This window comes from Caenorhabditis remanei, chromosome V (genome assembly GCF_010183535.1).
Source record: "Caenorhabditis remanei strain PX506 chromosome V, whole genome shotgun sequence".
Classification (NCBI taxonomy): domain Eukaryota; kingdom Metazoa; phylum Nematoda; class Chromadorea; order Rhabditida; family Rhabditidae; genus Caenorhabditis; species Caenorhabditis remanei.
In genome coordinates this window covers 14,040,322-14,054,993 of record NC_071332.1, presented here as the reverse complement: position 1 = coordinate 14,054,993, position 14,672 = coordinate 14,040,322, and the positions used below count along the sequence as shown (strand labels likewise).

General features: G+C 36.1%; 6 protein-coding genes across 6 annotated transcripts; all 6 read left to right on the top strand.

Moving 5' to 3' along the window:
- Positions 1-168: 168 nt before the first annotated feature.
- On the top strand, positions 169-929 carry GCK72_019856 (uncharacterized protein; the record flags this gene model as incomplete). The annotated part of the gene is made up of 2 exons (XM_003116427.2): positions 169-246; positions 291-929. 2 exons carry the CDS (start codon positions 169-171, stop codon positions 927-929), a joined length of 717 nt encoding a protein of 238 aa, XP_003116475.2.
- A 1,453-nt stretch (positions 930-2,382) lies between these two features.
- Positions 2,383-3,441, top strand: GCK72_019855 (uncharacterized protein; the record flags this gene model as incomplete). Its single annotated transcript, XM_053733262.1, has 3 exons — positions 2,383-2,430; positions 2,479-3,154; positions 3,200-3,441. 3 exons carry the CDS (start codon positions 2,383-2,385, stop codon positions 3,439-3,441), a joined length of 966 nt encoding a protein of 321 aa, XP_053582175.1.
- Positions 3,442-7,329: 3,888 nt separating this feature from the next.
- GCK72_019854 (uncharacterized protein) lies at positions 7,330-9,023 on the top strand (the record flags this gene model as incomplete). The annotated part of the gene is made up of 7 exons (XM_003116070.2): positions 7,330-7,380; positions 7,441-7,705; positions 7,756-8,153; positions 8,204-8,286; positions 8,334-8,540; positions 8,594-8,700; positions 8,752-9,023. 7 exons carry the CDS (start codon positions 7,330-7,332, stop codon positions 9,021-9,023), a joined length of 1,383 nt encoding a protein of 460 aa, XP_003116118.2.
- A 473-nt stretch (positions 9,024-9,496) lies between these two features.
- Positions 9,497-11,195, top strand: GCK72_019853 (uncharacterized protein; the record flags this gene model as incomplete). The annotated part of the gene is made up of 8 exons (XM_053733261.1): positions 9,497-9,583; positions 9,661-9,943; positions 10,098-10,195; positions 10,241-10,314; positions 10,360-10,438; positions 10,493-10,777; positions 10,824-10,909; positions 10,964-11,195. 8 exons carry the CDS (start codon positions 9,497-9,499, stop codon positions 11,193-11,195), a joined length of 1,224 nt encoding a protein of 407 aa, XP_053582174.1.
- Positions 11,196-13,219: 2,024 nt separating this feature from the next.
- Positions 13,220-14,211, top strand: GCK72_019852 (uncharacterized protein; the record flags this gene model as incomplete). Its single annotated transcript, XM_003116376.2, has 3 exons — positions 13,220-13,389; positions 13,622-13,958; positions 14,005-14,211. The coding sequence occupies 3 exons, from the start codon at positions 13,220-13,222 to the stop codon at positions 14,209-14,211; spliced, it is 714 nt and encodes a 237-aa protein (XP_003116424.2).
- Positions 14,212-14,218: 7 nt separating this feature from the next.
- Positions 14,219-14,609, top strand: GCK72_019851 (uncharacterized protein; the record flags this gene model as incomplete). Its single annotated transcript, XM_053733260.1, has 3 exons — positions 14,219-14,239; positions 14,283-14,361; positions 14,410-14,609. 3 exons carry the CDS (start codon positions 14,219-14,221, stop codon positions 14,607-14,609), a joined length of 300 nt encoding a protein of 99 aa, XP_053582173.1.
- Between the last annotated feature and the right edge of the window lie 63 nt (positions 14,610-14,672).

The window sequence follows — 14,672 nt, the reverse complement described above, 5'->3', positions numbered from 1 at the left end:
CCTAAACTTATTGCAGACATCAATTCCGTTAAGAAATGATTCAGACCAAACTCTGATTTTTTGGTTTTTTGATTTGTGACAACTGAATGAGCAACCTGAAGTTCTCTCACTCTCAGAGTTCGAAGCCCAGCAAATAATTATTTTCTGTGAAGCTATTGTGTATTCAATATGATGTTTCCAACGGAACTAGCTCTTCAGGAATGTGTCATTTGCAGAAGTACGGGAAACTTAGGATTCAATTATGGGGTGAGAAGGAATTTCCACCATATCAGTTCGATGTCTATATTCAGGTTCTCACTTGCGGCGCCTGTAAAATGTTTTTCCATCGTGTTATCTTCACAAAAAAAGTCGAATCCTACTGTAAATACAACCAGAATTGCACCTCCAAATGCCGACACTGCCGTTTTCAAAGATGCATTCAAAACGGAATGTTGTATACTCCAACTGAAAATCTTCTAAATGCAAACAACCAGGACATGTTATCTGCTCTAATTTTTAATCTTTCTTGTTTGGATTCTAATCGAAGAGACAAGTTATTCAGTCACCATTTAATCGGTGATCCCACTATATACGAATTAGCAAAAGCAGGGTCTCTGAAACTGGAAAAACGACCGGTAGACTATCAAATGGATGTAATGGAATGGGGTTATATTTCTGGAATTGTTTCGGTTGATTACATGTACAAATTACCTTTTATCAAAAGTTTGGAAGTGGATGATCGAGCTGTCATATTCAGATATTGTTATTTCTATTTATCCCTGTTGGCAGACTCATTGAGAGCTTTTAACTCGAAGAAAGAATTCATTTGTTTTCCGGATGGAACAGAAGTAGTCAAACTCAATTCGCCAGGAGTGACGAAGCATTTCGAAAACAAGATACGATGTCGATTAGCTGGAAGAGTGAACGAATTGAATATTACAAAAGAATAAATTTCTCTTTTGTCTGTGATTTTAATTTGTAATCCAGGTGAGTTTTTTAGGTTTATAAATAAGAAATGATGAAACTTTAACTTATTTACAGCCCTGCCAAACTTATCTTCTAGTGCCAAAATACTTCTAACTTCGTATCAAAAGATTTACACATCAGCTCTTCTCCAATACTGCTTACTCACTTATCAGAAAACCGGTCCATCCAGATTTGCTGATCTTCTCTCCCTATTTCAAGTTGTTTTAAAAACTCGTCAAGACATATCCCATCATTTCGTGATTTGTCAACTGAACGGACCTCCTGCTGGCCTGAAAAAGTTATTTTGGTCGTAGAATAAATGGACAAATATCAAAAGAAAGCTTCATAGCAGGTGTATTATTAAATTTCAGACGAATTGAATGTAGTTTTCTTCATGTATGATTCTTCATGTACATCATGATTGTATACAATCATGATGCATTTTTCCATGAGTGTAGTGACTCATCAATGACAAGAGAGAATAAAAGGAAGAAAGTGCAGTGATGAAGCCAGTTAGACAAGAGACTGGATTAGAGCTCTCAGCTTGATTGAGTCTCTAAACACTCTATTGGATTCGTCGTCGTCGTCTCTCTTTTTAATTTCACACGTTTTCTGAATGTTTCCATGTTTGAGGTTTCGGGCCGCGCCGATTTGATATTTTTGCCGAACCGGGTTTCAGTACAAAAATTTAGAAAATTTTAATTTTCAAAAAAATTTCAAAAAATTTTGTTTAAAATATTTTGCACATTTTCTGAATTCGGGTTAACATATTGCGAGTCTGGAAATATCAGAAATCATTTTTCATTTTTTGATAATGGCTTTAAGCCAGGATCTCCAAAATCCAACGCTTTCTCGTGCACGGAAATAAATTTGTGTAGGAGTCGCATAGGATTATCCTCTGAATATGAAGACCAAAACTCCTTCCGTGTAATTTACAAAATGTGCAGCCTAAGAAAGGAGGATTAGATTGATGTGACATACTCAAGACGTCTATCAGGTCTCACTCCCGGCTCTGTCTCTTTTAAGTCAACTTTATTTCTATTTTGAGATTCATTTACGTCTAGATAGTTTCCAAAAGAACAATCTACTCGTGGTTATTTTTCCCCAAGTCATGAAGCCTTTTCTTGAGAAACCAAAGAGATCAAAATTTTTCACCCAGACTCTGCGTACTTAGCTTGTACCCCTACTCCTTTTTCACCTTCCTAATCCTATAGTTCACCAAACCGAAAATCTAATTTTATTCTACTCTTGATCTCTGTAAACACAATGGCTCAAACAGAAATCAAGAGACTAATACTTGTGTCTTTTTGTGTATTTTCATTCAATTTTTTGACCGGATGCCAACCAAGCATAATTCTATTCCGTTTTGATAGCCCCTCTATTTTCCCGTCATTCTGATTTCTGCTCATTTGGAATTAAATGTATTCTACAGATTCAATGTGCTCTATTTGTAATGTTCGGGTCATTTCCGGATACAGTTATGGAGTGAGTTTCATGGAGGAGAGAATTCAGGAATCAAAATTTATTTTTCAGGCCCTCTGCTGTGGTGCTTGCAAAATGTTCTTCCGTAGAGTACTCTTCGTAAAAAACATTGAAAACTGTAGGCGGAACGGAAACTGTACAAGAAAATGTCGTTACTGTAGATTCAAAAAATGCATTAAGGCAGGAATGACCTATACACCGACTGAAAATCTATTTGATATGAACAACACCGACTCTCTATCTGCACTGATATTCAATCTATCTCATCAAGAATCGCACCGAGATTTCCAATTGAACAACTGTCTATTTGCCGGCGATCCAACTGTCGCAGAACTCTGCCGAATACAAGGACCACTCACATTCTATCCGAGACCTATAAACTATCAAATGAATCTTGCCGAGTGGGTATTCATAACTGGGATCACTTCATTGGATTATCTCAAAAAATTCATTCATGTCAATATGCTCAACGAGTCAGACAGAGCTATTCTACTGAAGTTCACCTTCTTCGACTTTTCCATTTTCACGGATTCGATGAGAGCACAGAATAGAAATCAAGAATACATCTCATTCCCAGATGGAACAGATGTCATTAAAGCTGAAGTCGTGGGTGTCACTGACAACTTTATCAACGGAATCAGATGTCGACTGGCGGCAAGGATCAATGAGTTGAAAGTGACCAAGGAGGAATTTTTACTGTTGGCTTTGGTATTCTTCTGTAATCCAGGTTAGTCAATGGATCAGACAGTAGAATGCATCAACATATTTCCAGCTCTCCCAAATCTCTCAGACAGTGGTCGTGGAATTTTGAACTCCTACCAAAAGATCTACTCCTCGGCCCTACTCCAATACTGCCTTCTCACCTACCAACAGCTGGGTCCATCTCGATTCACCGACCTACTTTCCGTTTATCAAATCATTGCCAAAACTCGAATGGACATCTCATATCTCTTTATTCTGAATACAATGCACAGACCATGTACTGGATTGAAAAAGATCTATGTGTTCAGATAATTTTACTCGTTACCTAGTCATATTGTCTACCCACTTGTTCTCTGAGATGGTCTTCAATTCTATCCATTATCTATTACACTGCTTTGTTTCTTTTTCGTTATTCTTCGATCAAACAACATACACCTTCCTTATCTACTCTCTCAATCTATCCTTTCATTTTTAACGGAATAAATCCACCTGATTCGAATGGCGTGCTTGATGTACAGTACCGGACAAAAAGATATCAAGTTTTGGTTTTTCGACCATAACTTGTTTCAAATTGGTCGGATTGACTTGAAACTTTGGGAAAACATTTATTGTAGAGTTATTGTTATATTTAGTTAACATTCTGGGTGAAAAATCATTTTTTACAAGTTTTTTGTAAAATTTTCGAAAATCGTGAAAAATCAAAAATTGGATATTTTTATTTCCATGACCGGTGTATCAAAAATAGAGCGTATATTTAGTGTTTATAATTGTTTTCTAATACAAACAATCCTGATGTTTATTTTTTGACCACTGGACCCCTACTTTTGACTTGTTACCCATAACTCCCGGGCTGTCAAAGATTGGTAGTACTAATATATGGAGTTGTACACTTCAAACATCTGTAAAACTTGTATTTTTGCAGAAAACAATGTAGAAGTGTGCCATACTATTAAGAAAAATGTGGAAAATCTGAGTGTGACATTTTTATCTTGATAGAACCCCTCAACCAATTTTTAGAGACCTCCGATTATCAAATACTGCATATCTGATATCGATGTATGACCAGTTCCGGAGCGAAATTATACATTTATTCGGTATCTTTGGTTATTTGAACGTATGGAACTTGTTATTTGAACAATTTTGGATATTCTGAACCAAAATTTGATAAATGATTAGTTGTTGAGGTATTGTTACATTGAAAAGAAACTTCGTCGGGATCATATTTTGACAGCATCTTCTGGCTCTCTCATGAAAAGTTGAGAAAATGTGCGAGAGGACACTTCTAGCATTTTAAAACTCATCTAGGTTCTTTTCTGACGTGAATGATCAAATATGCCATCAATACACTATGAATTTTCAGTAAAAACAAAAACACATAGTTTTGATACTTTCAACCCAGTGAGAGTAACATTCCAGCGAGTGATTCAACATTATTAATACAAAATTGTGTACCGAAACTAGGCTCAGAATATTTACAATTGTTCAAATAACAGGTTTCATACGTTCAAATAACCAAAGATACCGAATAAATGTATAATTTCGCTCCGGAACTGGTCATACATCGATATCAGATATGCAGTATTTGACAATCGAAGGTCTCTAAAAATTGGCTGAGGGGTTCTATCAAGATAAAAATGTCACAAATACAAGTTTTACAGATGTTTGAAGTGTACAACTCCATATATTAGTACTACCAATCTTTCACAGCCCGGGAGTTATGGGTAACAAGTCAAAAGTAGGGGTCCAGTGGTCAAAAAATAAACATCAGGACTGTTTGTATTAGAAAACAATTATAAACACTAAATATACGCTCTATTTTTGATACACCGGTCATGAAAATAAAAATATCCAATTTTTGATTTTTCACGATTTTCGAAAATTTTACAAAAAACTTGTAAAAAATGATTTTTCACCCAGAATGTTAACTAAATATAACAATAACTCTACAATAAATGTTTTCCCAAAGTTTCAAGTCAATCCGACCAATTTGAAACAAGTTATGGTCGAAAAACCAAAACTTGATATCTTTTTGTCCGGTACTGTATTCTCTCACTCAACAAACCAAGTCAGAAGGCGTATCTAGTCTGTTCTCCCATGAATTGATCTCTTCTCTTCTCTTTGTTTTCAAAAATAAACCAAAAGAATACGAGTTTTCTGAATTGTTAGGTTGATCTCTTGAGTTCTGTTTTGTGCCAGTTCTCACGCCAACCGGTAAATCAAAAATTCTTCCATCAGACATCTGGAAGAAGAAGGGAAAACTGGATTATGATTGAGAAAAATATGTTGTTTGATAAATCAAGGATGTCTTCGAGTTGGTATGAAGAGGGCATCCAATATCCAAACATTTGCTTATCTCGTGTAAGGATCGAATGAAAGATGTCGTCCCAAATGTAATCATTGAATTGCCTCAGTCTGAAACTAGTTATGCAGTCTCAAAGTGCCAAAAATCGTTCCATTTTGTGCGGTTTTTGACTTCATTTCAGTGAAAATTTTTTTCGCCGTGCTCATGAGACGACGAGAAGACCTTTTCTGAAACTTCGAGGTCTCAAAACTCGTTTAGATTGATTTTTTTGGGCCTGGCTACAAAAATTTAATCAATTCGATTCATACTAAAAAGCCAACATTTTGGCAACCAAAAATCCTTCTATGTATATCAGGTGTCTCTTGAAGGTCTTCTCTCAGTCTCGGCCATCAGTCGTTATTGCAATTGGCATAAACTCCCAAAGTTCCAGCATCTTCTGAAGCTCTAAACCCCTCAAAAGTAGAACTCCACGTAGCAACATTTGCCTTCCGTATGATCTATGTTCATCATCATGATACACTTCCACGTCTCTCCCTTTACCACCCGCCCGACCTTTTCATATGCAAACAATCTCCTATTCCAACATATTTCTCCATCTCTAACTGTCTTTTTCTTCTTTCCGAACCTTGTAAGTACACCTGTTTTATATTTCTCTCCATCTCTTCCCAGTCTCTTCTTCTCTTCTTGTTCTCTCGTCTCTCCGCTTTTCGATCGCAGACACCCACGTGGAAATGGGTGCAAAAAGTTTCTCGCTCTTCCTCTTTTTTTTGCCTCATTTCGAGGAGTGGTCGTTGTTATTTTGGTGTCTATTTCCGAATGCGTTCGTGTCAGATGTCTTCTAAATATGTTGAATTTTTTGAACTTTTTTCATAATTCTACTACTCAAAAAATTATTTTCTGTCCAGTTTTTCTCAGAACTATGGAAACTCAATTTTCTAATAAATTCAATTTCAAATAAGTAGAAGCCAGACTCCGTCAACGCAAAGACTGGTTCTGAAATACAATAACTCGAACTTTTTCTTTTTGACGAATTTGAGTTTTGATAACGCATTTAATTGTAGCTATATTTATGTATCGTATCAAGTTCCGTTAAGAAAATGAAACCGGAAAAAAACTCATTTTCTTTTCTGATTTCGGTTTTGAGATAACGTTTTACACGCATTTTTAATGATAGTTCCTGGTTCGACTAAAGAAATTTTGATCCAATAGTACTAAATCAAAACTTATATTTTGTCTGAAAGTCACCTGTCTGAAAGATTGGAAATTATAGATATCATATTCAGTGAACTATATATTCTGATCTGTGTGAACTTTTCCATTTTTTACCAAACTCACATGTGTGAACGGTTATTTTTTTATCACTCATTAGTTTTTCTCCTCGTAATCATATTTGAATGGCCACCGATAGCGAGTGTTTTTCGGAAACTGACCGAGATTTGATTAAGTGTTTCTCTTGTGACGTCACAGTTATCTAAAACAAAACATCTCGGCGCCATCCCTTTTCTTTTCGAACTTTGTCTCACAATGTCCTTCGTTCGCATTCAGAAGAAGAGATCCAATCTCTATTTTACTGTAGACACTAGTACAATCTGTTACTCAGTCTTCACAGGTCAAAATTCTTGATCTGTATCTTCGAATGTATCGCAGTTTCTTCTGATTTGGGACAATTGACGCCGGAGATGTACCCGATAGGCATGAAGAAGAGGACTACTTGTATTGATTTCCAACATTTCTCGATTCATTCATCCTTTTTTAGTGCCGAGACCAACTTTCCCACCCAACTCATCTTGTTACTCACTTGTTTTCAGACTGAGAAAATATTTTGTTCTCTGCTCGTTTTGTTTTTTGAACTGTGTCTTTCCTATAATAAAATTCTTATAATTTTTCAGACAAGTTACATGACTCAATCAGGTTGTTCAACAAGTTATGAATTCGTGGTTTTACCAGAAGTGAGTTTGTCATAATTGTCATCCGTTACTAAAAAATCATTATAATTTTCTTAATTTCAGATTCTATCATCTGAAACAGAAACAAATCCCACATTAAAAGAATCCACTTCAAGTGAACTCCCGAAAGAATCCATCAAAGAATCACCCACTAAAAATCGCACATCTCGACCTTCTGAATGTCTAATCTGTGGGAATACAGCCAACGGATATCATTATGACGTGGCTTCATGCAATGGGTGCAAAACCTTCTTCCGGAGAGTTTGCCTCTCGGAAAAGGCGTTTGTCTGTAAATCCAATGGAGATTGTTTTGATTTGACAAAGAGAAGTTAGTTTTTTTCTCAAAAAGCCATCTCAAAATCAAATGAAACTTTTCAGAAACTCCGTTGAAATGCCGTGCTTGTCGGCACCAAAAGTGTATAGCAGTGGGAATGAATCCGTTGGCAATGGAAGTTGATGAAAAGGAAGCATCTTCTTCTAACTTCAAAAAGCTAGTAAAACGAACCAAAGTGAAGGAAGAAGAGCCAGATGAAGACGACGACTGTCAAGTGATTGAAGTAGTCAACAGTCCGAATCGTCAGAATGCGAAACAAGTGATAAAAATAGTCAATTCACTGGAGAATAAACTTCAAAAAACTATCGACATGCTCGTTTATTTGGAGTCGAAAGTAGAAAAGTTTCGAAGATGTTCTTATAATCCGAGTTGGGTGGAACTCGATGGATTGGAGTATTTATTGCAAACAGAAAGTAGAATAGCATATGCGGATCGATATGTGGTAAGCCGAACAAATTATGGATTCTAATTCGCCTGGTTATAATATTTCAGCCAATGAAAGGCTGGCCCCTACCACAACTACCAAAACCCCCTAAACCTCAAGGGCCACCAAAACCCAATGAAAGTAGTGATCGGTATAATTTTCAGTGTACGTTTAAATTTATTTTTATTTAATTTTCAGTAAACAATGGTTTTTCTACAACATGGTGACCACAGTGGAATACGCAAAGACATTCATGTTCTTCCATAAACTGGACTCAAGAGATAAACTGATTCTGACAAGACACGTGACGCTGGCTTGTATGAATCTACACGTTTCCTTTGCATCTATTTCGAAAAAGTTTGAAATTCCAGTGCAACCGGATGGAACATCAAGCCATTTCAGAGAGTTAGTGATAATTTGATAATGAATTTCGAAATCTCAATGACTTCTATTTTTAGTGAAAGTCACTACAACGCTGTAACAATGTCAGTGGCTCCTCTTATCCGGTGTGAAATTCAAACTGTTGAGTACCTTTTGCTAAAAGCTATCTGTCTTTGCAATCCAGGTGAGTGTTGTTCTTGTCAAAATCTTATATTCTTCACTTTTTCAATTCCAGCCGTTCTCGATCTCTCTTCCCATGCTCAAGAAATAATATCCGTAGAGAGGGAGAAATATGCGGAAGCTCTATTTGCCCATTGCCTCCGAAATCGACCGAACGGACCTGATCACTTTGCTCAATTAATTCAAATCATTGATGTACTTGAGAGACAGCAAAGAATGCAAAAAGACCTGCATCTACTTCATATTATACCGCAACTCGCCAATTTGCCAAAAGATTATATAATACGTGTCATTGAGGATGTTATGGATTGTGGAATGTTTTTTTAAATGAATTTTCTTGTTCTGGAAAAGATAAATTATTTTGAAACTATGAAGTTCTGAAGACAGAATTATCTTAGAACATTCTTTCATTAACTATGCAAGCCACTTCACACGACTTTTCTACAGATATCTATGACTGTTCTAAAATGAACCGTTATCTGAAAATCGAAATGTCTTCTCGGATCAGAATACACATTTTTGAAAGGAAATCGCTGACTCGATCGATATGATCTCCTTTTCAAGACTCGATCTGATCTCCGCATACAAAACGGACAGTGTGTCCAGAGAGAATTGGGTCATTTCCAATGGCGATATTTTTCACGGCATACCGTATTCTTCTCCTCGTTTTCATTTCCATTTTTTGCTTAAACTATTTTTGGAATCAAGGTAAGTCGACAATTGTAAAACTTCTGAATCATAGTATTTCCAGATAAATTTCATTCTATCAATCATACTCAAGTTACAAACCAAACAAATAAATGTTACGTGCCGGAATGGAATCAACTAGAAACTTCCTCAATTACAAATACCTTCTGGAATTCCATGTCGAGACTGTTATGGATGGCGTTAGATTTGTCAAAAGAAGTAATATTTCTGTCATATTGAAATGAGTTTCACATTATTCGTTTGATTTTTTATTCAGAATAATCAAAACTACACTTCTGTAGTTCTCATCGGCGCTTACGTGTATCCCGAGTACATTTCAATCACTTTGAACTCTCAATACATGGTTAAACAACGACTCTACTGCCGATACTTTGACTGTAAGAAGCAGGAGATTTCAGGAAGTTCCTGGCAAGGAATAGTGTTCCCCGAGTCAGTCATTCATTGTCCCAGAAGAATCGGTGCTGAGTTTGTATCGGTTTCGAAATACAAGACAGAAGATTTCCCGAATCCAATGAGATTGAAGTTCCGGAATTTTGAAAGTAAGTTTACTGTACTGTGACAAAAGATAATAATAGCAATGGAAAAAAAGGAAATCTAAATAAGTGTTTTTCAATGTTCCGTGCTTTTATCTACATTCCAAATCGTTCTTTTATCTGAATTATGAGCTTCAAACAAAAGAACTCTTGCTTTCAGAACCAATTCACGAGTTCGCTATTTGTGTGGCTCCGTTGTATGGTCAGGAACCAAAATGGATTCAGATCGTGGAATTTATAGAGCATCATAAAATGGAGGTGTGCCACTTTCTGTCAGATTCGTGATAATAATTTGTATTTCAGGGTGCCACGTTGTTCTACTTCCATATTGGAAATATTTCGGATTACGATAGGAAGGTACTGGATGAATACGAAAAGTAAGCTGTCTATTCTTGACAGGATACCAAGTTATTGAGTTTTAGCAATGGTGATATTGAGGTGAAAGTTCTTCAAGAGAAGTACGAAAGACCATTTTATGCATGGCAGCTGATTGAGATTCAGGTATCTTTTGGACATCCGGACGTACCAGAACTGACAACTAAAATTCACTTTTAGGACTGTCACATGAGAGCAAAATATCATTCAAAATGGACTGCGTTCATTGATATAGACGAACGGATATCTACTCAAAATGGTCGTATTTCAGACTTTTTGAATTCAGAGGACAACCGAAAGGTTGCTGAAATTCAGATGCCAATTCTGAATATCGCAAAATATGAAGATGCACCAATGTGGTACCAGAATGAGGGACAAGTCAGAAGAGAAATGATTTCAAACAAATATGATAAAACACCCGGACCTTCATGGAACGCATCGAAAGCAATCATCAGACCGGAAAAGGTAATCGGAGGGTGTTTCAAAGATAGACAATCAAGCAATTTTCCAGATTGGAATAATGTCAATTCACTATGCAATTGCATTGGAACACGGATACGTCTCATTACGGTCAGATTCTTCTAAAATTGTTCTGAGGTGAGAATGACCTAGAATTCAACAGTATGAGAAGTTAGTCCCTCACATTTTTAGACACTACCGATCCACCCAACATCGAGAAAATTTAAACGATTGGGACAAAGAACACACATTGTTCGGTAGTCCATTACCCCAAGAATTTTCTTCCGAACTAACCAAGAAAGTATTTGAAAAAACAAAATCAATATACGAAAAAGTGCCCGTCAATTGTTCAACGATCCCGGAGGATATGTGGAAATCCAGACAATTTCCAGATCCGTGTCAGAGAATGTTGTTGACTTGGTGATTGCTTGATCTATGTTCATTCCGTATTTGATCTCGTTAGATGTAATTGATAAATGAGTTTTCTGAAATAATTTGATTCCTATTTTTCAGCTGTCCTAATCGCAAAATTTGAGGAAGAAAATGTTTACAGTATTCTCAAAATTCTTCCAATGGAAACGTAGCTGGCAAATCTGCAAAAAAAACTGAGATGTGTCATGTATCCTGATTTTCTGGTTTCCAGAAAGTGCGCTTTCGTTTCAATTCACCTGCTCTCCAAGTATTTGATTTTTATCTGATTTTTATCTGTTTCCAGAAGCAATCTTTCACAAGGAAAAATCGATAAGTTTCAGTCAGAAAAAGATGTCAAATTGCCGTTCTGAAGATCCCTTCGTGATAATAATTTCTCATTATATCAGCTCAGGTTTAGCAATTATTATCTACGGTGTTGCTTTCTCAGTTCTGTTTTTTAAATGCCCAAAGTATTTCAATAGTCAATATAGAAACTATTTAATTGCACATATTCTTTCGTAAGTTTTTTCTGTTTCAATTCTAGCAACTTGTTTCTATTCCAGGGGTGTCTTACTTGAAATTCAAATGTCTGTATTCTGGAGACCCAAAGTTGTTCTTCCTGTTCCGATTCTCTGTGCTAATGGGTTATTATCCGAATACTCTGCTGCAAACTTTCAAGCATTTGTCTATCTTTTGATATTCATGGGTGTTTCTGCCCTTTCCATACTAATTTACCGAATGAAAGCAGTCATTCTATATGTGGAATATGCCCGATTCCATAAACTTCCTATTTATTTTCGTCGTCTTTTTTATTTATTCAGTTTTCTATGCATAGTTTCGACATTTCTCATCAATCCGGGACTCAACAAACAGCTGGAATACAAACTGAAAATGGAGCAGAGATTTGGAACATTCCCCGAATATTTCTGGTGTCAAAACTGTATTTTCATGGTTTTCGATTCGATTCTGTTCATTTTGTTCTTTGTTTCCGCTTACATCACAATCACTACTGCATTCTTATCTGCTGGGTTTACCGCTTTTGTCACTTATCGCATTCTTAATAGTAAATCATTACGATTGTCTCAAAAAACTGTCAAGATCCAGAAAAATGTGTTGACGAGTTTAATTGCCGCTGTGAGTATGTGGTGGAATAAATCGATGTCAGGTCATTCTTTTTCAGTTTCTCGTCCACGTCGTTCTTATATTCCTTCCGCTTCTGACTTACTTTTCATCGAATTTCATTAACATCGACTATCCAAGTATTAATCTGAAATTAAGGTTCTCCAATTAATTATCTATTCAGATGTAGCCTTTGTGTGCGTCATTATGGTTCAAGAGCATGGATCGAGTTCTGCTCTGACACTACTAATTACCAGTAAACTGTTAAGAAACTCTGTGAGACAATTATTCTACATTCCGATGAATTTTACACTTTGGTCAAAAGACAGAATATCTCAGAATACGCCAGGAAATCTTGATAGTGTCAATCGCTGAATCGTATAATTTTCAATCATTTAAATGTTATAAAGAAGATTCTTGATGTTTCCCTTCTGTAAATGTCTTGTTCACGAATTGTATTTCTGTACACAAAAAGCTGATCAATGAACAAAGAAGACAATTGCATTGCTAAAAACGTTCAGATTCGGCTGACATCATGTTCACCTCCATCCGATTAGCATTTCGTGGCGAACCGTTTTGAACACTTCTTGTAACAAATTCTAATCGTTTTCAGAAAAAATCAAAGTCCATTTCAGACATCCCCCACTTTCATATGATAATGCTTCAGGACCACGGTTCAGTGTCGAGAATATTTCAGAATAAGAGAAGGACAACAAGAGCGGTTCTTGTTTTGGAAACGAATTCATGATAATTCTAAAACACTAATGAACTGTTCGATTGAGAAAAAAAATACAAAATACGGGGTGATTAATAATTTGTCATAAGACACACTTCCCTTTCACCTGTTCTGCTTTAACAAAGTCTCTCACAATCAATTTCTCATTTCCAACTGATTATTCCCACTCGAATCGATTGAAAATGTTAAACACCACGTGTCAATACGAAGAACCATTTTATATCCTTCCCCTCAATTGGATCTCTTCATTCTTGTCTATTCCTGTGTACGGTATCGCATTCATCGTGTTGCTCATGAAGTGTCCAAAACATTTCGACGAATATCGGAAGTATATTGTGATTCATATCATTTCGTAAGTCTCATTATATTTCGATAAGATTTCTCAAGGAAAGTGTAAAATCACGTTTTCTCTAAAAAAATACTGTAACTAACACAAATTATCCACGCTTGTGGTCAACATTCTGCCCATTTACAGCTGTTTAGAATCAAGTTATGTCATACTCAAGATCTAATTAGGAATTAAAACTCATGTAAATTGAAAACGATAATGAAAACTTTTTTAAAGCCTAACCAGAAACTTTCAGAGGACTTCTATCGGATTTCCATATTCGAGTAATATGGAAAGTGAGTGTATTTCTACCGTGGCCATCTCTGTGTTCCAATGGATTTGCAGTTGAATATGCTCTTATCATGTTTTATATCTTCGTCATCCTTCTTTTCTTTACCGGAGCAACTGTTCTGAATCTATTCCTTCAGAGAATGAGTGCAATTACTAAACACGTGGAGAACGTAAACTTCCAAAAATTTATATATTTCCTAAGATATCTTTTTTACGCTTCGTCTGGTGTAGCGATCATTCTTGTGGTTTCCATCTATCCGGAGTTCAGGAATCAGAAAGAAACCAAAACAATAATTGAGCAGGTTAGTTTCTTCGTACCGTTCTTGAAACCAACTTCTTCAACTTCAGAAATTCGGAACTCTTCCCGGTTACATGTGGTGTGACAATTGTTTTTTCATGCAGTTCGAGTCTCGTCTCTTCTCACTTTTCTTTATTTTGGGATACTTTATAATAATATGTGTTGTCACCGCCGCATTGTTGGCTGCCTTCGAAACATTGAGAGCTCTGAACTCCAATAGTTTAAGTTTATCTCCAAAGACAACAGCAATCCAATAAAAACTTTATGTACAGTCTGATACTCTCGGTGAGTGAATTGAATCCAGTCCGACGCAGATCGTAGTTTTCAGATTATTGTCCACGTCTCGTTACTTTTCATTCCACTTTTAGCTTTCTGTCTTGCTAATTTTATCGTTATTAACAACGAATGTAAGACGATCGGAAAATGTTCCTATTCATAAATCATCTGATTTTCAGATTTAGCACCATTCCTTACATTAATGATAGAAGATCATGGCTCTGTTTCAACGTTCACCTTGTTAATCACTAACAAGTTATTGAGAAAAGCAACGAGGAAATTGTTTCTGATGCCGGAGAATTTGATGATGAAAGCTGAGCAGAGAGTTTTTAAGAGGAGTAAGAATACCAGCGGTATTCATGTGGTGACAACTAACTGATTGTTTTTGAATGATAGAAATTGATAAATATTACTCCACTGATCTTTAACACAGAGTTAAATT